Source organism: Myotis nattereri (assembly GCF_964212035.1).
Source record: "Myotis nattereri genome assembly, chromosome: 13".
NCBI classification, from domain to species: Eukaryota; Metazoa; Chordata; class Mammalia; order Chiroptera; family Vespertilionidae; genus Myotis; species Myotis nattereri.
This window is the reverse complement of record NC_138088.1, coordinates 42,338,230-42,365,929: the sequence shown is the minus strand read 5'-3', so window position 1 is coordinate 42,365,929 and position 27,700 is coordinate 42,338,230. Positions and strand designations below refer to the sequence as shown.

General features: G+C 41.8%; 2 protein-coding genes across 2 annotated transcripts in view; one reads left to right on the top strand and one right to left on the bottom strand.

Moving 5' to 3' along the window:
* Positions 1-15,353, bottom strand: part of ABCC2 (ATP binding cassette subfamily C member 2) — a gene marked incomplete at its 5' end in the record, with an annotated part of 60,914 nt that extends 45,561 nt beyond the window's left edge. Inside the window, 2 exons of the mRNA XM_081104429.1 lie at positions 13,303-13,476; positions 15,321-15,353. Coding sequence (XP_080960555.1) covers positions 13,303-13,476; positions 15,321-15,353 — 207 coding nt within the window. The remainder of the gene's footprint in view (positions 1-13,302; positions 13,477-15,320) is intronic.
* A 5,022-nt stretch (positions 15,354-20,375) lies between these two features.
* On the top strand, positions 20,376-20,678 carry LOC308528693 (non-histone chromosomal protein HMG-14-like; the record flags this gene model as incomplete). Its single annotated transcript, XM_081104443.1, has 1 exon — positions 20,376-20,678. The coding sequence occupies one exon, from the start codon at positions 20,376-20,378 to the stop codon at positions 20,676-20,678; it is 303 nt and encodes a 100-aa protein (XP_080960569.1).
* Between the last annotated feature and the right edge of the window lie 7,022 nt (positions 20,679-27,700).

The window sequence follows — 27,700 nt, the reverse complement described above, 5'->3', positions numbered from 1 at the left end:
GAGAGACCCTGAAGCAGAACCCAGATAAGCTGCTACCAGACCCCTGATGCAGAGAAACTGTGAGATAAAAACTGTTTACTTTTAAGCTGCTAAGTCTGATGTAATCAGTTACACAGCAATAGATACCTAAGGCAACAGATTTAAAAGGAGGATCCCCCACTCCAATCGGAATGGCACAATTACCTTTCTTTGGTCTTCGTCCCACCCGCTTCCCCATATAACCTTTGAAGTTAACATTGCAAACAATTGCAACTCTGTCATCCTAAAATGACTACAAGCCAATCAATATTTGTCCTACGAGCTAATGAGCCATGATATACTTGTACTGTTCTACAGGATCACCCACCCTCATCAGGATGGAAAATGACTCCCTCTGCTGAGGAGGTCCACCAGCATCTTAACTCTCAAAATAAAGATCTTTAGCACTGTCTTGCCTACTCTTCTTACTTCCCTCCATCTATCCCAGCTCATTCCCATGTCTCATTCATCCAGAATGACTCAGGCAAAGAGACTGGGCCCTTTGTAATGAAAACCAGCCAAGGAGGGAAACGAATCACTTGTAACCATAGAAACAGTGCTATTACTTGTTTCTGGAGTATATAACATGCTGCACAGTATTATGCTTTCCTCACATGAGACTGTGAATTGTTTTTTAGGGAAAAACTAATTGCTCGTGCAGTGCTAATGTATGTTTGCTCTGAGGTAAGTTAGGAGGTAAAATAGAGCAAGTTGGAGCTAAAGCACACACCCTTGAGGTAAAGAGAAGACCAACCAGCACACCGCCCCCCAGGCCAAGGAAAAGGAGGCGTCCTTGTCATGGGCTTACATATTTAAACTCATACACATTTATTAAAAATACATGAAGCAATCCATATAAAAAAAGGACCAATTTACACTATAAAGAACTCTTACAAAGCAATTTTTAAAAACCAACAAACCAACAACCAATGCAAAATATCTATATATATAAAAGCCCAAGTGAATGAACAACCAGTCGACCAGTCGCTATGATGCACACTAACCACCAGGGGGCAGATGCTCAATGCACAGGATCAGGCCTGTGGGGACCGGGCTCCCTCCTGTCTGGATCGGGCCTGTGGGGATTGGGCTGAAACTGGCTCTCTGACATCCCCCAAGGGGTCCCGGATTGAGAGAGGGCACAGGCCCACTGGTGCACGAATCCGTGCATTGGGCCTCTAGTAGAATATAAATGGTTAATTTAAAGAAAAAGAATTCAAAAGGCTTTTAACCATAAGAAAAGTTGTTTAATCTCATTAATAAAAAAAAGAATGCAATTTCAAATTATGACATACCACTTTTCACTTATCTGATTAGCAAATATAAAAAAGTTTGATAATAAAAAGTTGGTTAGAGGAAAAACCTCAATGCAGGGAACTTTATACTATCTATAAAAATTTTGAGTTCACATACCCTTAGCCCAGTAATTTCATTTCCAGGAGTTCATCCTACAGACACACTCATATCTATGAAGTTATTTATTACAGCATTGCTTATGATATAGTAGAAGATTAGAAACCACCTAGATTTCTATCATTAGGGCACATGAATTATGGTACACTCAAATAACAACATCTCAAATTGCCAATAAAAAGAAGCAGATCTTTATGTGCCAAATGGAAAAACTTTTAAGACACAGAAGAGTATATATGTGACATTGACATTTGTGTGAAAAAATATATGTAGGTAGTTACTGTACAAGTATGAATTATCTCTGGAAATGGTATTGATGGTTTCCAACTCAAACAGGAATGAGTAACTGGAGTATCATGTACTTTTTTGTACCTTTTAAATTTTGTAACCCTCTGTAAATTATCTATTAAAAAGATAGGCCGAAACCGGTTTGGCTCAGTGGATAGAGCGTCGGCCTGCGGACTGAAAGGTCCCAGGTTCGATTCCGGTGAAGGGCATGTGCCTGGGTTGCAGGCATATCCCCAGTTGGAGATGTGCAGGGGGCAGCTGATCGATGTTTCTCTCTCATCGATGTTTCTAACTCTCTATCTCTCTCCCTTTCTCTCTGTAAAAAAAATCAATAAAATATATTAAAAAAAAAAGATAGGAAGTTAAATACACTAACGCCCTCATTTTAAAAAATGAGCAAGTGATGTGAATAGACAATTCACAAATGAAAAATAATCTTAACAAAAAATTTTAAAACATATTTTTATTGATTTCAGAAAGGAAGGAAGAGGGAGAGAAATAAAAACATCTATGATGAGAGAACAATTGATCGGCTGCCTCCTGCACACCCCATACTGGGAATCGAACCTGCATATGCTCTGACCGGGAATTGAACTGTGACCTCCTGGTTCATAGGTCGATGCTCAACCACTGAGCCACTCTGGCCAGGCAATCTTAACAAATTTCAAAAAAAAATCAATTGTATTAGTACATATAGAAATGCAAGGTAAAACAATACGATGCCATTTTGCATGTAAAGTTAAAAATATATGATGTAATGCTGGCAAGGGTGAAAAGATGAACTTTAATGCACTTTTAAGACTATAAGTTCACAAAAATCTTCCTAGATTATAAAAAGTTTCCATTATGTTTCAAAAGACTTAAACTGATCATATACTTTGATACAGTAATTTTACTTCGAAGAATCTATTCTGAAGAAATATTCTGAATTGTAGGCAAATATTTATGCACAAAAATGTTAACTGGAGCCTCATTTTTTAAAAATATTTTTTTATTAAATTCAGAGAGGAAGAAAGAGTGAGAGAGAGAGAGAGAGGAACATCAATGCTGAGAGAATCATTGATTGGCTGCCTCCTGCATGCCTCCTACTGGGAACCGAGCCCACAGCCTGGGCATGTGCCCTGACTGGGAATCAAATCATGACCTCCTGGTTCATAGGTTGATGCTTAATCATTGAGCCACACCTGGTTGGGCCTGGAGCCTCATTTTTACTAGTGAAACACTTATAAAACAAAAATTACCCCAAAACAGTTGTGGAGAGATTTGTTGGGAGGAGTTAATGCTGCAAGAGTTGTTAAAATAAGAGTTGTATGGTATACTCATGTGATGAATGATTTTTGTGATCAGAATTATGTTTAAAATAATGTTAGCCCTGGCTGAGTTGGTTAGAGCATTGTCTTGATATGCTAAGGTTGTGGGTTTGATCCTCTGTCGGGGCATATACAGGAATCAACCAATGAATGCATAAATAAGTGGAACAACAAATCTATCTCTCTCTCAAAATCAATCAATAAAAGTTTTTTAGAAGAATAATGTTAACTCAGGGAAATGCTTTTTATATCATCTGAAGTTAAAAAACAAAGTAGACTACAAAATTGCATATACAATGAGTTCAATTATAATTTAGAAAAAGGCAAGAGTTTCCTGTCCAAGATACAGGTTTAGTACTTTATCTCCCATCCTTCCCAACCCCTTGAACTGGTAGTAAAGTACCCAAGAAATAAATGCATAATAGCACTGAGGATATGCATGAAAAAGGGTAAGCTCAGTAGATCAGATAAGTTTTAGAAGACAAAAAGCATACATGTCAGTAGTGACAGGTAAAAGCAGAGAAAACCATCGTCCAGAACACAAGAAAAGACAACAGTGAAGGGGGGTTAAGATTGACATTACTGGTTGCTGTGCTTGTATCTCAGGGGTCCTCAAACTACGGCCTGCGGGCCACATGCAAATACAAATATTGTATTTGTTCCCGTTTTGTTTTTTTACTTCAAAATAAGATATGTGCAGTGTGTGTAGGAATTTGTTCATAGTTTTTTTTTTTAAACTATAGTCCGGCCCTCCAACGGTCTGAGGGACAGTGAACTGGCCCCCTGTTTAAAAAGTTTGAGGACCCCTGTTGTATCTTCTATCTCCCCAACAGATTCACTCTCCACTCTTGTTCCTTCAAGCCTAGAGCAGTAAGTTTGCTGCTTACGCTCCAGGTCCCTCTGTAAATACAACTTCCTCATATTATCCTGTTTTGCTTCAGCCATCTATTTCCTCCTGGGACCCTGACTTGTAGAGTTGCCTCCTCACAGCCATTCTCCTCTTCCTAACAGGGCTCCTCTATTGTAAAATATCTCCCCTGCTCAGCTCAGCCATATGTTTGGTGGAAGTTGGACCCATTTCCAACCCCATGAGGTGAATTAAAACCAGTGACAATGGTTCCATTCCACTGGCCTGTGACTGCTTTAGCCATGGACATATGATACAATTCTGGCCAAAGAGAAGTGGGGACAGCTTGTGGGAACTACCTTTTGGGGGCTTCTGGGAAAACTTTTCTTTACCGTTCAAAGTGATATATAGATCCAGAAGATAAAGAACTCCTTACAATTCAATGATAGAAAGACACAAATAACTAAAAATAGGCAAAAGGTTGATTCAAATAAAACATTTTTCCAAAGAAGGTATTCAAATGGCCAAAAGCATATGAAAAGATGCTCCACATTATTAGTCATCAGGGAAATGTAAATCAAAACCACAATGAGATACCACTTCACATCTAGGATAGTGACAATCAAAAAGGTGACAATAACAAGTATTGGTGAGGATGAGTATAGTAGCCCCCCCTTATCCTCAGGGGGATATGTTCCAAGACCCACCGTGGATGCCTAAAACTGCAGGTAGTACTGAACACTATATACACCATGTTTTTTCACATATATACATAAGCTTGATGGCTTCCCTTTGGCAGATCTGAACTGCCAGCATCACTATTCTTGCACTTGGTGCCTTTGTTAAGTAAAACAAGGGTTCCTTTCCACAAGTGCTCCAATGCTGAGACAATCAATCTGATCGCCCAGGCGGCTACTCAGTGACTAATGGGTGGGTAGTGTATACAACTTGGAGACGAAGGAGTGATCCCCATCCCAGGCGAAACAGCTGGACGGTAAGAGGTTTCACCACACTCCTCAGAACAGCATACAATTTAAAACTTATGAATTGTTTATTTCTGAAACTTTCCATTTACTATTTTCAGACTGTGGTTGACCTCAGGTGACTGAGACCACGGGATGAAAAGGATAAGGAAGGACTACTGTGTTCGAAAGTCACGCATTGCTGGCAGGAATATAACGGTGCAGGCACTTTGGTAAACAGTTTGTTGGTTCCTCAAAATATAGAGTTTCCATAAACTTACCAAACGAGTCAGCAATTCTATCCCTAAATATACACCCAAGAAAATTGAAAACCTATGTCCACCCAAAAACTTGTACACAAATGTTCCTAACATCATTATTTAAAACAGGCAAAAAAATAGAAACAATGCAAATATCCATCAACCATGGATTAGATAAATAAAATACGGTATACCCATACAATGGTATTATACACACACACACACACACACACACAACCCTAAGCGACCTGTCGACTGTTTGACTGGTTGCTATGACGTGAACTGACCATTAGGGGGCAGACACTCAACGCAGGAGCTGCCCCCTGGTCAGTGCACTCCCACAGCGGGAGGGCCGCTCAGCTGACCAATAGGTGCCAGATGCCGGGCTCAAGGCTGGCGAGCCCAGCTGTGGCGGTGCGAGCGTCTCCCGCCTCCACAGCAGTGCTACCAAGCAGCGGTGGTGGCGGTGGCGGCAGGTGCAGCAAGGCCAGGATGAGCGGGAGTGGCGCAGCGCCCAGAGGGGCTCGGGGTCCTCCAGCTGCATGCCACTTTGCACACTACTACATCCACCGAGGGGTCCCGGATTGCGAGAGGGCACAGGCCAAGCTGAGGGACCCCACAAGTGCACGAATCCGTGCATCGAGCTTCTAGTTCAGTCATAAAAGGGAATGAAATACTGATACAAGCTACAACCTGGATGAACTTGGAAAACATAATGCTAAATGGAAGAAGACAGACACAAAAGGCCACCTGCTGTATGATTGCATTTATATCTGAAATATCCAGACTGGGCCTTCAGAGAGACCAAAAGCTGATTTGTGTTGCCAGGGAGAGGGCGAGGAGGGGATGAGAAGCAACTGTTTCATTGGTAAAAGATTCCCATTTCAGGTGACGAAAAAGGCCTGGAATTAGATAGTAGCGATGACTATACAACATTATGAATGTATTTAATGCCACTGAATTGTATACTTTAAAATGGTTAAAATGGTTAATTTTACCTTATGTGTATTCTACTACAATAAAAAAAAACTTTCAAAAAAATGAAGTACTGATTCATGCTACAACACGTATAAAACCTTGAAAAATCCTATGCTAAGTAAAATAAATCAGACACTAGGCAGTGGTTCTCAACCTAACCCTTTAATACAGTTCCTCATGTGGTGGTGACCCCCAACCATAAAATTACTTTCGTTGCTACTTCTTAACTGTAATTTTGCTACTGTTACGAATCGTAATGTTAATATCTGATATGCTATATGTCTTTTCCAATGGTCGCGACCCACAGGTTGAGAACCGCTGCACTAGAGGTTACGTATTGCATAATTCCAAGTATAAGAAATGTCCTGGATAGACAAATTCATAGAGACAGAAAGTAGATTTAGAATTGCCAGGGACTGGCAGAGAGGAGGAGGAGAACAGGGTGCTACTGCTTAATAGGCCCAGGGTTTCATTTTGGAGCGATGAAAATATTCTGGAATTTGGACAGTGGTGATGGTGACTGTACTAAAAAACCTCTGATTTACACACTTTAAAGAGGTGTCTTTTATGGTATGTGGATTATATCTCAATAAAGCTACTTGTCGAAGTGACACATAGGGACACCTGACCTCTTTATCTGCCTCTGGACACTGATGTGGGTGTGATGCCTGGAGCTGCTGCAACCATCCTGCAGTCATGTGCTAGCTTGGCAATTGCCTTGATATGCTGAGTAATCAGAAGAAAGATAAAGACAATCAGCTACCTGTTGATGTTGTTGAGCTGCTATGTTAACAAATCCTGGAATTACACTACCTCTGGACTGTTTGTTATATAAGAAAAATTCTTTACTGTTTAAACCAGCAGGTATGACTTCCAGGTGAGAGAGTCTTAACCAGTATAAATCTGTTCTCTGTAGTCAGCCCTGAAGGTAAGAATGGGAAACAGGACAGAAGTCAGCCTTAATTGAAATTCCGTGTACAGATCTAGTATAGTTCCACCAGTCGCTTTCTCCTCTTCCTGACCCCCAACCCATCACTGCAAATCCGCAGACAACAATTCTATTTACCACCTGTACCCCCAAACAGTCTAAAACAGGAGTACTTTCTAAAGGAACAGAATCCTTCCCCTGAAAAAGGCCCAGTGGGTAGCAGGGGTATTGTTGCCCCATAGTAACTTCATCCAGAGTAAATTCATTGGGCATGCAGTAGGGGTAGAAAGGTACCACCCAAGATCCTGCTCTTGGGGGAAGCCCATAGTCCAGATAGTCATCCAAGTCTCAGAGCTCAAAGACAGCCCTCCCGTCAGGAAGAGGCCAGATGGGGAAGCAGACATATATAATGGCAGAGGAACCTACTCCACCCACATATGTTCATTAACATATAAACATATTTTTAAAAACAGAACACTAATAACCACCAGAAAGTTGAGAAAAACCAGTACTATTGAAGAAGAAAACCAATATAATTAATCAGAACAACTGATTCTTGGATGAAACAAACAGGAATTATTAACTGAACAGAAAAGAATGATTATTTTAAAATTAATATCCTATGAGAGATTTGAGAAGACATTGCATCCATTCATAGGTTGTTGGTTTGTATTGTTGCGTTCTTAAGAGGTACACTCAAAAAGTAGGAAGAATTCTTAGAAGTCAAATCTGTGATTACTAAAACAAAAGCTCTTTAGCATGACAGGAAGAAAAATTGGAGAAATTTTTCAAAGCATAGAAAGAGAAAAAGAAATTTTAAAAAGAAAATTTAAAAAGAGACAAGTTGAGAAGGATGGTCAATTCAGAGTCCAACAGCGATCTAAACAAAGTCCTGGAGAAATAGAATTTCAAAATTGGAGGGGGAAAATGAAAAGGGTAATATATGAAAGTTAGTATATAATATATTAAAAGGGTAAGGTAAAAAAAAAGTACTTAGGTTGAGAGTGTAGAACCCATCAAACGTAAGCAGCCTCTCATGAAATTTCAGGACATCAAGAATAAAGAGGAGAGCCTGGCCGGCGTGGTTCGGTGGTTGAACGTCTACCTAGGAACCAGGAGGTCATGGTTTGATTCCCAGTCAGGGCACATGCCCGGGTTGCAGGCTCAGTTCCAGTGAGAGGCGTGCAGGAGGTAGCCGATCAATGATTCTCATCAATGATGGCTCTCTCTCTCTCTCTCTCTCTCTCTCTCTCTCTCTCTCTCTCTCTCCTTTCCTCTCTGAAATCAATAAAAATATATATTTTAAAAAATGAATACAGAGGACAAAAACTTCTAGAGAGGATAACAGGGAATGAGGAAGTCCTAATTCGATAGCTCAGAATGCAGGAGAACAATGTAGTGACATCTTCAGAATGAAAAAAAAAATCTTTTGTGAGCCTAGCGTTCCATATTCAGATGAACATTTTCAGAAAGCTAAGATGTAGAGACTTTATCTACTGTTACATTTTCTGAAATTTTTATTTGAGGATGTTCTCTAGATCCAAGAAATTTGGGAGCCCTGATTCTCTCATCTTACACAAGAGGCATCAAAATGTAGAGTCTAAAATTGATGGCAGATCATTTTTAGTGCGTAAAGGTAACCAACAGAAGAACTGAAAATAATCATACAAAATTCAAAAACTGAGAGGAAGAGGCAGAAAGAAAAAGGAAGCTGAGAATTGGGTCAATGAGAGCAGAAATATATATACATATTTAATAGATCAAGAAATACAGGTATAAGTATATTAATTGCAGATATGGAGGTAGCCATCAAAATAATTTTAAATGGCCTGGAAAATAGGACTGGGAGGTAGTGGAAAATTAACCATTTTAACCATTTTAAAGTATGCAATTCAGTGAGAGACTCTTTTCTTTTCTTTTTAAGAGAGTGGAAGGAAACATACCAAAATGTTAATAAGAGCATATCAGAGTGATACAATTACCAATAGATTTTTAGGATGACAAAGTCCTATTTCCCAAACTTTCTACAATAACCATGCATTATTTTTATAATCAGAAACATATACACACTTTGCTTATTTAGGATCAGGGAAATCTTGCAGTTTAATGATTACCAAGTCCTTAATAGTCTTTGCCCTTGATCTCTAATTTATTGGAGGAACTTCAATTTGAGTTTACTAAACTCAATTCCCTAAGGAGATACACTCACATTAGTGTTAAGAAAGGAAGGAGAGTGGTTTGGCCATATGTAATATCTCTCCATCTCTTCAGTCCTCCTTTTCCCAGCACTTTCTGAATGACAAGGTACTCTGGTTGAATCTTTTACCCACTACAGAGAATGTCAACTTCCACCACTTCCCTGGCAGACAAATGTCTAACTTCAGTTCCAATATTTCCGTTCATTCTATTATCGGACAGCTATTATTATTAGCAAGTTATTTTGTATATTTAGCTGAAGTTGACTTCCCTGGAACAACTTCCACTCACTTACCTTGATCTTGCTCTCTGAAACTTTTCAGCACAAGCTAGGCAATCTTCTGTGTTATACGTTTGCAAATACTTGAAGATGATTCCCACATCTCATTGGCTCAACACAAGTTCATTTTTGCTATACATCTTCCTCACACCTCAGCACTTTCCCAACCGCCAGAACTAGATTTCTCTTCTGTTCTCCTAGAACTATGACATCATTCATTCACTCACTCACTCGTTTTGTAATTCAATTCATTCAATTAACTATGCATCAAGTCCTTTCCAGGAAGGATGCACCTTTAAACAAATAAATTTCCAGAGTCTCTCACCCGCTTGGTCAAGCAAATGAACTTACTTCAGGTGAGGTAAACACTGCACTAGTGACTAAACAAGAATGGCAGTAACAGCCATTCAGGAAAGTGGGAGAGGAACAAAAAGCCCAAAGGTAGATAGAAAAAGAAGCAGAAAAATAAAATCAAGTTGAGGAGTGAGTTAAGAAGATACTTGTAGAAGAGAAGTTTTATTTTGTGAGGAATTATACTTCTGACTTTTTTCAGAGAAAAACTAATTATTTTGAAATTTTTAAGAGAAAGCTAACCTGTGTCTTCACCCTCAAAATAGAGGACAAAAAAAGTGAAGTATAAATTATAAATGGAGCTCCTCAGACCATGAGCAAGGGCAAGTGGATTATTTGCTACAGGGGGGGAAAAAAGCAAATACATTGCTTTTCTCTTTCTCCATAGAGATTTGTGTTTATAAAAGTTAAACACAATGTGATATATTCAAACAGTGAACTATTATTCAGCCATAAAAGGGAATGAAGTGCTGATAAATGCCACAACATAGATGAACTTGAAAACCTAGGCAAGTAAAAGAAGCCAATCATAAAAGACCGCATAGGATTCCATTTATATGAAATTAGAGGCCTGGGGCACAAAATTCATGCCTGGGTGGGTCTCCTCAGCTCAGTCTGCACACTCTCCAATCCGGGATCCCTCGGGGGATGTCTGAAACCGTCAGTCGGACATCCCTCTCACAATCCTGGACTGCTGGCTCCTAATCGCTCACCTGCCTTCCTGCCTGGTTGCCCCTAACTGCCCTCTGCTTCTGGCCAGGTCGCCCCCAACTGCCCCCTTTCTGCCAGCCTGGTCGCTCCTAACTGCCCCCCCTGCCGGCCTGGTCACCCTCAACTACCTTCCTCTACCGCTCTGGTTGCCCCTAACTGCCTCTCCCTGCCAGCCTGATCGCCCCCAACTGCACCCCCTCCGCTGGCCTGGTCACCCCTAACTGCCCCCCCCGCTGGCCTAGTCACCTCTCATTGCCCCCCCTGCCAGCCTAATCGCTCCCAACTGCCCCCTCTGCCGGCCTGGTTGCCCCCAACTTCCCCTTCTGCCAGCCTGGCTGCCCCTAACTGCCCCCCCTGCTGGCCTGGTCACCCCCAACTGCCGACTCCCCCCTCCCCCCGCCGACCTGGTCACCCCACACAGCCTGCTGTTCAGTCATTTGGTCATCCCTCACTAACCCCCCTGCCGGCCTGGTCGTAGGCAGCCATCTTGTGAGGGCATGAGGGTTAATTTGCATATTACCTCTTTATTATATAGGAGGATGTCTAAACTAGAGACAGAAAGTAGATTAGCCGTTACTTAGAGCTAAGGAGGACAAGGAGATAGGGGGTTTCTTTTTGAGAGAATGAAAATGTTCTAAAATTGACTGTGGATGCCGAAACCAGTTTGGCTCAGTGGATAGAGCGTCGGCCTGCGGACTGAGGGGTCCCGGGTTCGATTCTGGTCAGGGGCATGTGCCTGGGTTTCGGGCACATCCCCAGTAGGAGATGTGCAGGAGGCAGCTGATCGATGTTTCTCTCTCATCGATGTTTGTGACTATCTCTCTCCCTTCCTCTCTGTAAAAAATCAATAAAATATATTTTTAAAAAAATAAATAAATAAATAAAATTGACTGTGGTAATGATTGCACCTATCTGTGATATACTTAAAAATAGAATTGTATTTAAATGGGAGAATTATATGGTAATGTGAATTATATCTCAAGAAAGTTGTTTTTTAAAACGTTAATTAAAAGCTATCATTAGGATGGGATACCGATTTACTCACTACCCAAGCTTTCCTTAGATACTCCAGAAAATGGCAGAATCCCCCTAACTTGACTGACAGTATAGAGCAAGAGCAGAGCAAACGCGTTGGACACCTTTGACAATCCAACAGGGAGTCATGGCCAGCCATGACAGTTACCTCAAGTGCTACGTCAAGACTGAGGCAATTGGTGTGATGGGAACACCTTCAGGAGGAGCCCAAAGCACAAGTCTGGACTCTTGGATAAGGGCTCCATCTGGACACCAATATGAGAGGAGCTTCCACCCCTGGTGGGCTACAAGCACTCAGGGCTCCAACAGCCCCACCCAATAACGGAGCTTGGCTGTGCCATGGGCCGCACTTGGTGCCACCTGGCTTGAGACCGACGCCTGCAGATGCCATCAGCGACAGATACTTCCCGCCGGCGCTGGCTCTGATGGCTTGTACCCCGTCAGTTCCCCCCTCTCTGTGCGCAACCTGCTTGTGACTCTGTTGGCTTACTGGGGAGGTTTCCCCTGTACACCTGGCATTACAGAAAGAGACAGGCATGCGATGACCCCTTTCGGGAGGCGCCCTTGCTCATGACCAAAAAGCTGGCTCTGGCCAAAAGCTGAGTCACTCCCGAGAGTACTGAAGCACGTTGTTTGATGTTCAGAGTCTAAAGATCTCTTGCCTCTACAGTGCGTTTAAGACCAACACCCAGCAAATGCCCCCTGAGTGCTAGTTCCTATGCTGAGCACTCAAAACAACAGGGCAGGCCGTGACCCTGCCCCAGGCTCCCAGACACTGTTCTTTTCCTATCCAGATCCCTCCAAATCTCCCACCAGCCCCATCTTAGAGCATCAGTGCAAATCCCACTTCCTTTGGCCAAGTTCCTTTTTTCTTCTTTTTAGACGGCAGGTAGCCTGAGATCATTGGTGTGCATGCCCATAGAACTCCGAGTCTGATTTGCCTTTCTAAAACCCCGCTGAAAGATCAGGATGGATAGGGGGGAAACCAGTGAAAAGATGGTGGGTTTTCTGAGGTAGCAACCTCCACTGAGGGTCTTTCATTTCCCACAAGAAACTCCCTGCATTCATCAGTGCAGCTGGCTCCTGAGGGGCTCCTCCCTCATTCTTCCCGGGCTCTCTCCTGCCTGCCCTGTCCCTTCCATTATTTCCCTACTCAGGCATGTCACTATAAGCACTCACCCTTCCTCCCTCTCTGTGAGTGATCATCTAGATGTATGGAAGACTGGGAGAATGAAAGCCCTATTTCAGGTCCACGTTTGGGGAGGTGAGCGATGATGGCTGGATTGCCTGAATCGAGAGGACAGAGGCTGCATCATATAGTTCATTTTCACCTCATTGTAGGTGCCAACTGAATGACAGTCTCCTGCTATAGAACAGCTTAAAGATAGGAAGTCCCATGTTCCCTTCTCAAATACTAAGAAGACAATAACTACATATTTTACTGATTTGGTGCCCACTATTGGTGTTTAGGGTGTCCGCTCCCCAGAAGATTTCTAAGACACTATTCTTTTGCAAAATTCAAAATCGCCTTAACTAAGCAATATAGCAAGGGACCAGGGAGGCATAAGGCAGGTGGAGAGAGGGACGCTCACAGAACATGTCTCTACCTGAGTCAATAGCACCTGGGAAGGCTGGTTACAGACAGGGAAGGAGACACTTAAGCCACCAAGAAAATGTCTCTATGGTGCACCAAGGAATTAGTTAGAAAATACTTGGGTTCCATACCTGCTTCGCAAGGTAGAGTTTGGTTATAGAAGATTTCTTGTTCCTGGATCTGTACACATGGAGAAGTTGCCAAGGGGCCAGGAGCCAAAGGAAGCCCAAGGGAATCCATACCAGAACAGTTTGCTCAAAGCAAAGTGGCAGGTCCGCCTCCGGGCTATCCAGCAATGAGGAATTCTGGGGGACCACAATGTAAGGATTGTTGGTTACATGAGTTTGAAGACAGAAGACCAGCCCTAGCCCACACCCTCCACCCTAACCCGTTTCCAAACAATTTTAACATCCAGCCTGACCCTTGTGCTGTATTTTTCTATTCATCTCCATTGATACAAATTCACAATTTAATGACATTTAGTGACTTTCTTGGCCAATGCAACCTTTAGAGACCTTTCTTCCTGTGATTCTCAGTGAATTTTCCCGCCAGTCATTGAGTAAACTTCGCCAGTGCATTTGCCAAGTTGTGAGAAGAAGAGGGACCTTTCTCCATTCCAAATGGGGAGAATAGTTCCTTGGGATATAAAAACTTTTTCTTATTCTAGTCTTTAGCACCGAATGAACTCACTGTCAGACACTCAAATATGCAGGCAGGCAGAATGCTTAGTCATGCTATGACATTTAGACTCCAGAGAGCCTCTGTCAGAGCCCAAGGGCTCATGTCAGAAACCCAGGGGGCATGAGCACAGAAGCACAATAAAACTGTTGAGCAGAAGGCTTATTCCCAGCAAGTTCTGTGCTGGTCTTCGCATTCTGCAACAATGGGAAGTGCCTTGTGAGCTGAGGGTGGGGGGCACTAGTTCTTATATTTGAGTCAGGTGAGGACAGATTTTTCTCTCCCAATAAATATTTTTGAATTGTTTTGTGTGGCTGTTTGAACAGATTCTCTAAAGAAAAGGTTAAGGTGCCCTGATCAAGATGATCTGCCAGATAATTCTTAGAAAGAATTCTCAAGGGTTGGCTATTAAGCCCGACCTTCCCGAGGTACATGGTTTCTGGTCTTGGGGCCTACGTTCTTTCTAAGACTGGGAAGTGCTGCCCAGGTGCTCTGCTATCTCACTTCTCTGCTCTTCTTATCTCTCCATAAGGTTACCTAACCTCAGAATCAAGAAGACTTAGCTAAGATATTTAAACTACTTTAACATTCTAGGTAATTCTGATGATGATGCTAGGAGTTTGTAGACCACATTTTCTTAATATCACTAAACCCAAGGTCTCTTCTCATTCCCTCTTCCATTAAACCATTTGTTTTTGTTGCTCACACTGTTTATCTCAAAATTCTCTGCTCTAATATTTCAAAAAATTGTCTCAGTGCTCATAATACCCAGATTTGCATCCTTATCTTCAACTTCCAGTCCACATCACTAATCGCCAGTTACTCTAGTTCATAGCATTATTGTTTCATCACCGGCATATCTCAACAGGACTCAGTCATGGACCTTCTCTTCTTCCTCCTACCCCACAAATTACACAATTCCTACTCTTAACATTGATGAAATTAGAAGCCATTTCCCTATTTCTCTTTAGAGAGGCAATTTTGAAGATAGCTTGTCCAAGGAAAGAGTCTGGGATACAATAAACATATGTTATAAAATAAATATATTACTCCCCAACTGATGTGGCTCAGTGATTGAGCATTGACCTATGAACCAGGAGGTCACAGTTCGATTCCTGGTCAGGGCACATGCCTGGGTTGCAGGCTCTGTCCCCAATGCGGGGTGTGCAGAAGGCAGCCGATCAGTGATTCTCTCTCATCATTGATGTTTCTATCTCTCTCTCCCTCTCCCTTCCTCTCTGAAATGAATTTTTAAAAAGTTTTTTTTTAATTTAAAAATAAATAAGTAAATATATTACTTCTCCCACATAGAATATCCTCTGGAGATATTATGACATTCTTTTATTTAAAAAAAAATACCCTGAGCTTTAGACCAACTGCATATCTAACTTTTCTGGTTCTGCCTTGAGGCCACTCTCAGCTAATCTATTGCTTGTTCTGGTTTGAGAAGAAAATAAATGTAATTTCTTACCCAAAAAGTAGAGTTGCAGAACTTCTCCAGCATGATTCCTGGAGCTCTTTTGAAATGAAGACTCCTGGATCACTGCTGTTTCTTATTCACTCTTTTGCTCAGAGAAGGTGGAAGGTGAGTAGTGATGTGTCATCTCTCATTCTGATGTTACAACTCAAGGCAATTCTCCTGACCTTTCATCCCAACAATTTAATCGTTAACCTTGCTTGGAGGTATGTTTACATGATCCCAGTGGATAGACACGTGACCGAGGGGACCCGGGGACCGAAGCACCAGTTCACACAAGCACCAGAAGCCTCTGTAGGTGTGAGCATATGCAAAAGGAACTACTGCCCAGCCGGCGTGACTCAGTGGTTGAGCATCGACCTACGAATCAGGGGTCACGGTTCCATTCCCAATCAGGGCACATGCCCGGGTTGCTGGCTCAACCCCAATGTGGGGTGTGCAGGATGCAGCTGATCAATGCTTCTCTCTCATCACTGATGCTTCTATCTCTTGCTCCCTCTCCCTTCCTCTCTAAAATCAATAAAAATACATTAAAAAATAAAAGGAACTACTGAAAGATGTTAGCAGAGCTGACTGACGGATCAGGAGTGGAGAAGACTTGACTTCTCCAGAGGACACATGATATAAAGAAAGAAGCATCAGGGGCGGGGTATGCACCCCTACTCGTGCAGTTTCACTTCTGTTTAAGGCCAAGGAGTTCACAGAAGTGTGAAATGTCCTACTCCTCTGGGTTTTTAATTAAGAACATAGAACTTCATGTAAAGGCTGAAAAAGGTTACAAAATAGCATATGCATGTGGAATTTATGCAAAAAAATGTTAACCTTAGCTGCAGGATCATGGGTGATTTTTATGTTTGCTTGCCTGTATTTTCTGATTTTTCCATAATTATCAGGTATCATATATGTAATAATATTTTTAAAGCAAATTTTTGTATTGTGGTAAAAAACACAGCACATGACATAACATTTACCATCCTGACCATTTCTGAGTGTACAGTTCAGCAGGACTAAATATATTCACATTGCTGTGCAACCAAGCTCCAGAACTTCATCTTGCAAAACTGAAATTCAATACCCACTAGACAACAACTCCTCCTTGCTCCCTTCCCCTAGTAAAGCAAGTATTCTTTTAAAATCAGGACATCCTGCCCTAACTGGTTTGGCTCAGTGGATCGAGCGCTGGCCTACGGACTCAAGGGTCCCAGGTTCGATTCCAGTCAAGGGCATGTACCTTGGTTGTGGGCACATTCCCAGTAGGGAGTGTGCAGGAGGCAGCTGATTGATGTTTCTCTCTCATCAATGTTTCTAAATCCTTCTCCCTCTCCCTTCCTCTCTGTAAAAAAATCAATAAAATATATTTAAAAAATAAAATAAAATCAGGACATCCTAAACTAGCAGTGCACTTGCTGCCAACATATTAAAGGGCAAACACCATCATTTGGAGGATCATGTGAAACCATTTTGGTTGTCAACACAAACAAAAAAGCCACTTCTGTGTTCTGTGGGTATATACAGACTGTAGTATCTACAGAGATTAACAAGAAAATAACATATATTTTAATGTACATATACATACACATATATTCTAATGTATACTTAATACCTGGCCCAAGTATTAAGTAATGTACACTTAATACCTCTGGTTATCTTAAATTCACAAATAATAAAAATATTTACCACTAGTACCAGTGGCTATGTTCTGGGTTATTAATATTGAAAGATATATAAATGTTATTAGGACATTTATTCAGTTATTGTCCCATAGATGGACTTCCACCCTTTTCTGTGTGCCTAAAACAGGGTTAAAATGATTTAGGATAAAGGCATGATCAGAGTTCACTGGCTTTGGTACAGACCTCTGATCATACCAACAGAAGCAAGCTGGAAAGATGACAATTACAAACGTTTAAAAATCCATCAGTGAAGACAGAAAGAACCCTAAATGAGGCAAAGCGGGGGGTGATTTGGCCCATAAGCCAAGTCCAGTTTGACCCCTGTTTTCAACTGACCCTTGTTTTTACATTTTTTAACTATAAAACTCAACATGAACAGTCTGTCCATAAGGACTCTTCAATTGGACTCTTGGCCCACAAAGCCCCACATATTTACTATATGACCTTTAAAGAATAAGTTTGCTAACCCCTAAACTAAACTCCAGAAATGACAAGACCTTCTGAGATAGAAGAGAGCCAGAGCATCTTTCTTCTCTGCCTGAACTAGAGCAGCAGGGGAAGCCTACCACAAGTGGCTCAGGAGAAACCAGCCTAACTGCTAACGAATCTTTCAGGGCCACATGTGGGGCTGGCAACTCAAAGAGCCCCAGAAATAGCCACACTTGCACTGTCCCCAACTCTTTGTCACACTGGTCTTCACCAACTGCTGAGATTCATACTACAAAATGGGAGGGAACAGTTAGGAGAACCGAGAGAAAACTCCCTATGCACTCTAAGCTTTCACCTCTGGAAGACTTAAAAACAGCTTACAGAAACCCCGCCCATGCAATTCCACCTTCACAGAGAGTAAGGCAGCCCATTCATCCTTGGAATGGCTAAGGGAAGCAGCGGGCAGAAGGGGTGATATCTCCACAACAACCCAGAGAATTTTATCAAGAATTTTCCCACCTAAGACGTACCATCAAAGTATGCAGCATGAAGGTGCACCTTGTCCCAGCTTAGATCCCGCAGGTCCACAGCTCACCTTCCCTGGCTCATCTGGTAAGTGGTACAGATAGTGATTAAGTTTTTGGCTCTTACAAGCCAAGTCATTTTCAGATTTGCATTTATTCAATATTCTTCCCCTCTGGCGTCAGTGATGTAGGATTTTGGTTCTCTGACCATCGGTGGTGATTTCTGCCAGGTGGCTTTCTTTCTTTCTTTCTTTCTTTCTTTCTTTCTTTCTTTCTTTCTTTCTTTCTTTCTTTCTTTCTTTCTTCTTTCTTTTTTTTATTGTCTAAAGTTTTCAGGTGGCTTTCAATAAAAATCCATTTGTTGGCAGGTGGCAGATACCAGGAAAAACTAGTTTGTTAACCTTGTTTGTTTTTGTCTGTTTGTCTTGAAGATTCTGGTATTTCCTGGTATTTATAACTGCAAGTTTGAGAAGTTAATACCATGTGCTTCTGACCAGCGATAGAATGCACTGTGTACATTTGCTTTGTATGTGCACCCATATGGGTTCCTATTATTCTAAATATCAGAGCCTTCTTCCTCCCTCTAAACATCTAGGTTTTTTTCATGTTTACCTGTTTGTTGTAAATATCTGAAAAATGGAATTCTTATACCAGGGAATGATGAAAATATACAGTAGGTCTCTATAGGAACTTTTGACTTTAATAAAGGACAGTATCTTAGGGGAGCCTTAAAACAAACAGGAACAAAATCCATAACAGACAGGGGTCAGCTTTTTTGATTAGCATACTAAAGTCTCTAAATGAACCCAATGAACATCAAGAAAGACAAAAGCATACAGCAAGCAGTGGTCCAATTACTTTCTCATATGATTACGTTTTTTGGGTCTTTTATTTGTTTTTAAGATTTTAAAATTGATTTTTAGAGACACAGGAAAGAAGAGGGAGAGAGAGAAACATCAATGTGATAGCAGAACATCAATCTACTGCCTCCTACATGCCTCCTACTGGGTTCGAGCCCACAACTCAGGCAACGGCCCCTGACCGGGAATCAAACCAGCAATCTCCCAGCGCGTGGAATGACACCCAATCAACTGAACCACACTGGCCAGGGCTCATATGATCACGTTTATGACTTATTTACTCTCAACGTATTTGTCATCCATAATTAGGTCAACTAAGTTTTGACAGAAATTTGTAATGTTTACCTTCTAGTTCCTCAATATGTACATTCTAAACTACTCATGTAATCAAATGGTCTTCTCATACTTACCACATAAATGTATGAAAGCATGAGTAAAACCTGGATAAAAATAAGGTGCCAAATGTTTGTTAGAGATTGTGATTATTCTCATACTTGTTGCCTGCTTCCACGGTTAAATATCTGAATGATTAAATGTTATATGGCCATTATCCCATCAACATCCAACTGATGAGATTTTTTTCAAAAAGGGAATGAAATCCTCATGTCTGAACCCATTCCTTTAGGAGCTACTTTTGACCAAAGAGGGGAAATGAGAAATTCTGATGAGTGAAATTATTGGTACTAACCTGGCTTACCTGAAGTGGTGATACTAATGGCACATGGGGAGACATTAGACAGCTCTGTCATGTTTGCTTCAAAGCCAAACTCCAAAGGCTTTATAGAAAATTCACAAATACCTGAAATTGGTTTCCATGATGACCGAGCCAGTATACTCGATATTGGCCTTCCCATACTTTGCCCCCCAGTAATCAGCTTAATAAAAATAAAAAATAAAACACCTTATTTTTCCTAATCTGTATACTTTATTTCCTTCCATCTCTTTTATAAATCTGGTTTTGCCTTTGTGTATTGACAACAGTGTAATAACAATCTCCCTCATGTATAAAAGCACTTGCATACAGACATCTTCCTAAATATCTGAACTGTTCTTTGACAATGATGGCAATCTTCTACCTCTCTACTTAACAGGTGGAAGAGGATCTATTGCCTGGGTTCACCTAGCAAGTAATTGGAACAGCAAATTGGCTATGCTTGGAAATGTTCATTGGGACTGAAGAGAAGACCTAGAGAGTAGTATGGTATGAGTAGGATCATTTTCTAAAAATAATATGTAAGTCCCCTGCGATGTCTACTGCAAATAAGAGGAACAAAAGTAATTGATAGGAATTATAATCATGTGTGGGCACAGGTGTATGCAAGAAATCTCTATGTTCAATTCTGCTGTGAACCTAAAACTGTTCTAAAATATACTCTATTTAAAAAAAAAAAAAAAAAGCAAAAAATTAAGAAGCAACTGGCAGGGTTCTCCCGCTGCCCCCATCGCAGGGCCGAGCAGCTTGGGCGGCGGGAGACACTGCAGCGGCCAGGAAGCCCAGGTTCGCCAAGCCACTAGGCACAGCACGGCCCTCAGGCCCCCGCAGGTGCGGGGCCCGCCGCCACGATGCCCAAGAGGAAGGTCAGCTCTGCGGAGGGGGCGGCCAAAGAGGAGCCGAAGAGGAGGTCGGCCAGGTTGTCAGCCAAACCCGCTCCTGCAAAAGCGGAAGCGAAGTCCAAAAAGGCGGCAGGAAAGGATAAGTCTGCAGGCAAACAAGTGCAAACGAAAGGGGAAAGGGGAGCAAAGGGAACGCAGGCGGAAGTGGCTGACCAGGAACCTGAAGATCTACCTGCGGAAAATGGAGAAACTGAAAACGAGGAGAGTCCCACCTCAGATGAAGCAGGAGAAAAGGAAGCCAAGTCTGACTGATGTCATACACCAGGTCTTATCGGTGGTCCCTGTCTCCCTTCTTGTACAATCCAGAGGAATATTTTTATCAACTATTTTGTAAATGCAAGTTTTTTAGTAGCACTAAAAACATATATACTATGCTATTAAACTGTGAATTTGTGGGACTTTGATGTAACAGCATATCAACATTTGAAGATATTGGTACTTGATACTCTATTAAGGAAAGTTAGCCTCTAAATTTTAAGCTGGAAAGTCACTGGAATAACTGTTTAGAAAAGAATCACAACTGAGGAGAAACCAAGATGGCGGCATAGATAAACACCGGGAAATAGTGGCCCCACACAACAATTGAAAATTATCCCAAAGGACGGAGCAAACATCGTCCAAAACAACAGGAAGGCTGGCTGAGTGTAATTTCTACAACTAGAAGAAAAGAAAAGCACGCTGAGAGCCAGAGGAGCTGCGGAGGCTGAGTGCAGAGGTACGCGGCGTCTCGCGCGCGCGGAAAGGGGGTGGCACCTGAGGATGCGGCTGTCTTTTTGAATCACAAGCTCCTGACTGCTCTGAACTCCCGTTCCGGGAAGTCTCTGGGGACCCAGGTCTCATACGGGGAGAGGTGACTCTGTCAGGCGGCAGCGGGCGAACTTGAGGGCCGATTTCCCTCAGAGGTGCTTGCAGCCGTTACCGGGACACTGAGACGTGACTCCGGGCGTGGAGAATCAGCCATAGCTTCTTTCTCCGCCCATTTTGACTCCCTGAGACCCCGCCCCACCCAGGCTGGGGCAGAGGCTTTTGCATCTGAATGCCCCGGCCCTTTGCAACCTGATAATTACCTAACTGCAGCCGGGCCAGCCAGACCCGGAACTTCCAAGAGAAGGCCCAAGGCCCCGCAGCGGCTTGCATTGCTTCACAGCTGAGCCTCTTCGTGGTTCCTGCTCTGTGGCCTCAGGCAGGGGCTGATTAGCACCTCCTTAGATCCAGGAGCCACTGTACCCAGTGGTCAGAGGGGGTCCATTCTCCCACTTCAGACACAGCTGCTTCCCACAGCCAATTGGACTGGAGGTCAATTCCTCCCAGTGATCCTACAACAACCAAGGCACCAAGAGTACACCAAGAGTGTCCACCCCAGGTAACTGGGGAGGCTGAGCTACTGGGCCCTACAGGACACCTGGCGCGCAGGCCACTCTATCAACACAGGGAAGCAGCCAAAATGCGGAGACAAAGAAACAGGTCACAATTGTCAGAAATGGAGGAGGACAGACGACTGGATATAGAGTTCAAGGCCACGTTTATAAGGTTTGTCAAGAATTTTATGGAAACCGCCGATAAATTTAATAAATCCCTCAAGGAGTATAGTGAGACCATGGAGGTCATGAAAAAGGACCAACTAGAAATTAAGCAAACACTGACTGAAATAAAGAATAATTTACAGAGATCCAACAGCAGACAAGAGGATCCCAAGAATCAAGTCAAAGATTTGAAATGCAAAGAAACAAAAAATACCCAACCGAAAAAGAAAAAAGAAAAGAGATTCAAAAAATACGAAGATAGTGTAAGGAACCTCTGGGACAACTTCAAGCGTACCAACATCAGAATTATAGGGGTACCAGAAGGAGAGAGAGGGCAAGATATTGAAAACCTTTTCGAAGAAATAATGACAGAAAACTTCCCCCACCTGGCGAAAGAAATGGACTTACAAGTCCAGGAAGCGCAGAGAACCCCAAACAAAAGGAATCCAAAGAGGACCACACCAAGACACATCATAATTAAAATGCCAAGAGCAAAAGATAAAGAGAGAATCTTAAAAGCAGCAAGAGAAAGACAGTCAGTTACCTACAAGGGAGTACCCATCCGACTGTCAGCTGATTTCTCAACAGAAACCATGCAGGCCAGAAGAGAGTGGCAAGAAATATTCAAAGAGATGAATAGCAAGAACCTGCAACCAAGATTACTTTATCCAGCAAAGCTATCATTCAGAATGGAAGGTCAGATAAAGAGCTTCACGGATAAGAAAAAGCTAAAGGAGTTCATCACCACCAAACCAGCATTATATGAAATGCTGAAAGGTATTCTTTAAGAAGAGGAAGAAGAAAAAGGAACTCTTACCATTTGCCACAGCATGGATGGAACTGGAGAGCGGATAAATACCACAAGATCTCACTTATTTGTGGAATATAATGAACAACATAAACTGATGAACAAGGACTGATTCAGAGACGGAGAGGCTTTGATTGGACTGTCGGGCCTTGGAGGGAAGGTAGGGGAGGGTGGGGGCAAGGGGGAAAGATCAACCAAAGGACTTATATGCAAGCATATAGGCCTAACCAATGGACACGGACAACGGGGAGGTGAGGGGATGAGCGGGGGGAGGGGAGGTAGAGGGTACACATATGTAATATCTTAATCAATAAAAAATATTAAAAAAAAAAAAAAGAATCACAACTACATGACTTTACATTTTTGGTAGGTATGTTAAGAATTGTGTACAAATTGAAATGTCTGTGTACTGATCCTCAAAACAATAAAATCTCAATTATGAAAGAAAAAAAAAGCAACTGGCAGAACAGTATGTGACTCGATTTTGATATAAATTTTTATACCTATATGTATAGCCTATCCTATCTAATAATAGACAAACATGGCAATTGATTGTACCTTCGCTACGCCTCCCATTGGCTAATCAGCATGATATGCAAATTAACCGCCAACAAAGATGATGGCTAATTTGCATACTGCAGGCAGGGTGGGACAGCGTGAGCTGCCAGAGCGCTGCCATCCAGGGCAGCCCCGCCCCAGAAGCCCCCAGGAGCCGGCCCGCCTTGCAGCCCTTGGACCCGATCGGTGGGTCCCCGGCGGCAAGGCAGCCCTGCCCCAGAAGCCCCAGAAGCCGCATGATATGGCAGTAACTCTATCAGTAAGCTCTCTGAAAGTCAGTGGCATAAATGCACCAATTAAAAGACAGATTATGAGGGTGAATAAAAAACAAAACCCACTTTAAATATAAAGACACATATAGATTAAAAGTAAATGAATTAAGCTGCAGCCTGTTTTGCTCAGTGGATAGAGCATTAGCCCGTAGACTGAAGGGTCCTAGGTTCGATTCCAGTCAAGGGCATGCACCTCAGTTGCTGGCTTGATCCCCAGTCCCTGTCAAAGCATGTGCAGGAGGCAACCAATCAATGTGTCTCTCCCTTTTTCTTCACTCTCTCTAAAATTCAATGGAAAAATATCCTTGGGTGAAGATTAACAAAAACAAAGTAAATAGATTAAGGTAACATTAAAGAGATTATAAGAAAAATATATTCCAAATTTTGTTAGTTGTATAATGGTTATGTTTAAATTATTAACACCTAAGAAATTGGGTGAAGGGTACATATAATATGCTGTAGTATTCTATAGGGTTTTTTTTACATGTATGAGATTATTTCAAATTAAAATATTAAAAAATTAAAAATTAATGAAATATTAATTAAAATGTATCTGCATTACATGAAAAATCTCCTAATTGCTTCTACCACAATTTATTAAATTGTGCTAAAATTTACAAGGGTTCAATTAAGAAATATCTTAATTCTAAATGATATAATAGAAAATATATAATAGTGCAGATATAAGCACTTATCTGAAAATACAAATTTAAAGAAGTGAATTTAAAGAAGGGATTAGCCAAAGAAAATATATGCATAACCCATGGACACAGACAACAGTATGGTGATGGCCAGAGAGAAGTGGGGGGCAAGAGCTGGGAAGAGGGGGCAAAAGGGGGGAAATAGGGACATCCTATATGATAATAATAAAAGGCTAATATGCAAATTGACTGAACGGCAGAATGACCGGTTGCTATGATGCACACTGCCACCAGGGGGCAGATGCTCAATGCAGAAGCTGCCCCCTGGTGGTCAGTGCACTTCCATATGGGGCGTGCCACTCAGCCAGAAGCTGGCTCATGGCTGGCCAGCGCAGTGGTGGTGGCAGGAGCCTCTCCCACCTCCGTGGCAGCACTAAGAATGTCCAACTAATGGTTTAGACCTGACCCCTTGGGGGCCTAAGCCTTTAGTCGGACATCCCCCGAGGGATCCCTGGCTGCCAGAAGGATGTCTGACTGCAAGCTTAGGCCTGATCCCCTGGGGAGTGGGCCTAAGTTGACAGGTGGACATCCCCCAAGGGGTCCTGGACTGTGAATGGGCACAGGCCGGGCTGAGGGATTCCCCCCCCACCCCCGACACACACACACCCAGTGCACAAATTTTTGTGCACCGGGCCTCTAGTATTCAAATAATATGTATTAATTCAAGCAAGCTGTCAATAGTGATTATTCCATGGGCAACGGAGACCAGGATCTTTGGACACTTCACTGTTTACATTATACATTGGCAAGGGTGGCATAAATGTCAGAGAAGTTTCTGCAAACCAAAACAGGTTCTGAAAGAACTAATGGATGTAATTGCAGAACCATTATCTGAAATCTTTTAAATCACTGAGAACAGGAAAAGTATTATAAGACTGAATGAGCAAATGCCTTGATTTTTTAAATATAAAGATGCTAAAAATCAGGTAAAATCTGACATTAACTACTGGAAAGATCTGGAAAGGTTTGCTAAATGAAGAAAAATTTTGGAGTTTTGAAAGGAAGGTAATCATTAAGAAACAGAATGAGTACTTTAAGAACAAACCAGGCGCCAAAACCGGTTTGGCTCAGTGGATAGAGCGTCGGCCTGCGGACTGAAAGGTCCCAGGTTCGATTCCGGTCAAGGGCATGTACCTGGGTTGCGCGCATATCCCCAGTAGGAGATGTGCAGGAGGTGGCTGATCGATGTTTCTCTCTCATCGATGTTTCTAACTCTCTATCTCTCTCCCTTCCTCTCTGTAAAAAATCAATAAAATATATTAAAAAAAAAAAAAGAACAAACCAGGCAACCTAATTGAATTATCTTTTTTGATATGATTATTACACTGGCAACTGGTATAAGTGTATCCTGAATTCAGCAAGGCCTTTAGTTGTCTGAAGAAATGTAACCCAAAGAAGACCTCTACACGCATTCCAAAAGGGTCAGTGGTAGCTTCAGCACCTTCAACATTTTTATCAATGGCTGATAGGCATTAAGAGAACTCACATTTACTGGATATCTATTATATGTTAACCTCACATAGGTTTCTTAAATTAAAGAATATATTCCTATGTTTGGCACTCTAAAATTTTTGTCTCATTTAATCTTCCCCATAATCCTTAGAGGTAGGTATTTTTATTCCAATTTTACCAGTTAGGAAACTGAGGTTCAGAAAGGTTAAGAAAACTGAACACCGAAGAAAGAATATATATTCTGGGGAGAAGGTCTGATGAGAAGATCTTGAAGATTTTATGATTTAATGAACATAATATTTACACAAAAGACAAACTACTGTAATGATTCCCGTTACCTAAGGATACACCATAGGACTTCTTTAAATCACAAGCTCTCCTAGGGTCCTGAAAATGCAATCTGAATATGTCAAAAATAAACAAGTTTTCAGGGATGATCCTATTCTATAGGATGAGGTGCTCTGTGAATTCCTTCCTTTTATGTTATGGATATTTAAAGACTGCACTGGGAAAGACCAGAAGATCTACAGGAGTCAGAAAGCCTGGACTCTGGCCTTAGCTCTGCTGGTCTTTATGTAAAATGATTTCTCCTAAATCTCTTCTTAATGGTTCAATGTGTGTGTGCTATACGTAATTGATCACATGAAAATAACTCAATAGGAAGAAATGTTCACAATGACTCAGGGGAAAATATGCTGTATCATTTCTACTTAGTAAGCAAATGTTAAGTGAATTTCAATAACTTTGACAAACCCACAAGAGTTCAATGTTCAAGATAAGCACAGCGTTGTAAACTTTTAGTTAATGATTACAAATAGACTTAAAAAGAGTTTCTTTTCTTGTGCAAGATCTTAGAGTAGATATCCAGATTTAAGTGGTAACAATAAAAAGATTATTTTTTCCTTTACATTTTTTTCTCATTAAACTTTGTTTTAATAGGTCTCAAAATTCTATTAAAATTACTGATTTTAAAAACTATGGACTGAAAAAATGCCACACACAAAAACCCCAAAATGGTTCACATTCTCCTTTCCTTCTGAAGGTTTCACGATGCATTGTTATCATTAACTAGCCATTTACTATTAAACTTTAATGGCCAACTGAGACAAATGGTTCAGAGACCGTTCTTCCACCACTGATTAAGACTCGGGTGGCAGGTATTGGGTTAATAATGTTCACTTAGCCTTCTGAGCTTTCTGGGCAGACTTGGTGACTTTCCCGGCTCCAGCTGCCTTCTTGTCCACTGCTTTGATGACACCCACAGCAACTCTCTCATGTCACAAACAGCAAAATGATCCAGAGGAGGGTAGTCAGAGAAGCTCTCAACACACATGGGCTTGCCAGAAGCCATATCAACGATGGCGGAATCACTAGATTTCAAAAACTTGAGGCCATCTTCCAGCTTCTTTGCAGAATAATGATCTTCAGCTCAGCAAACTTTAAGCAATATGAGCTGTGAGACAAGCTAGCACAGGTGCACATCTGGCATTGATTTGACCTGGATGGTTCAGGATAATTACATGAGCTGTGAAGCCAGCTGCTTCCATTGGTGGGTCATTTTTGCTGTCACCAGCCTCATTGTCATGATGAATACCTTTGACCGACAATGAAGTCCAGATTGTCCCGGGAAGAGATTCCCTCAAAGCTTAATAGTGCATTTCAGCAGACTTTACTTCAGTTGTAACACTGAAGCTAAGGTGACCTCCATGCCAGATCTGAGAACACCAGTCTACATTTGGCCCATGGGGACAGTACCAGTACCACCAATTTTGTGAACATCCTAGAGCTGTGATGGCGAACCTATGACACGCAAACTCGTTTTTTTGGTTGATTTTTCTTTGTTAACTGGCATTTAAATATATAAAATAAACATCAAAAATATAAGTCTTTGTTTAACTATGGTTGCAAATATCAAAAAATTTCTATATGGGACATCCTTAACAATTTCCTCCTCTCTCTC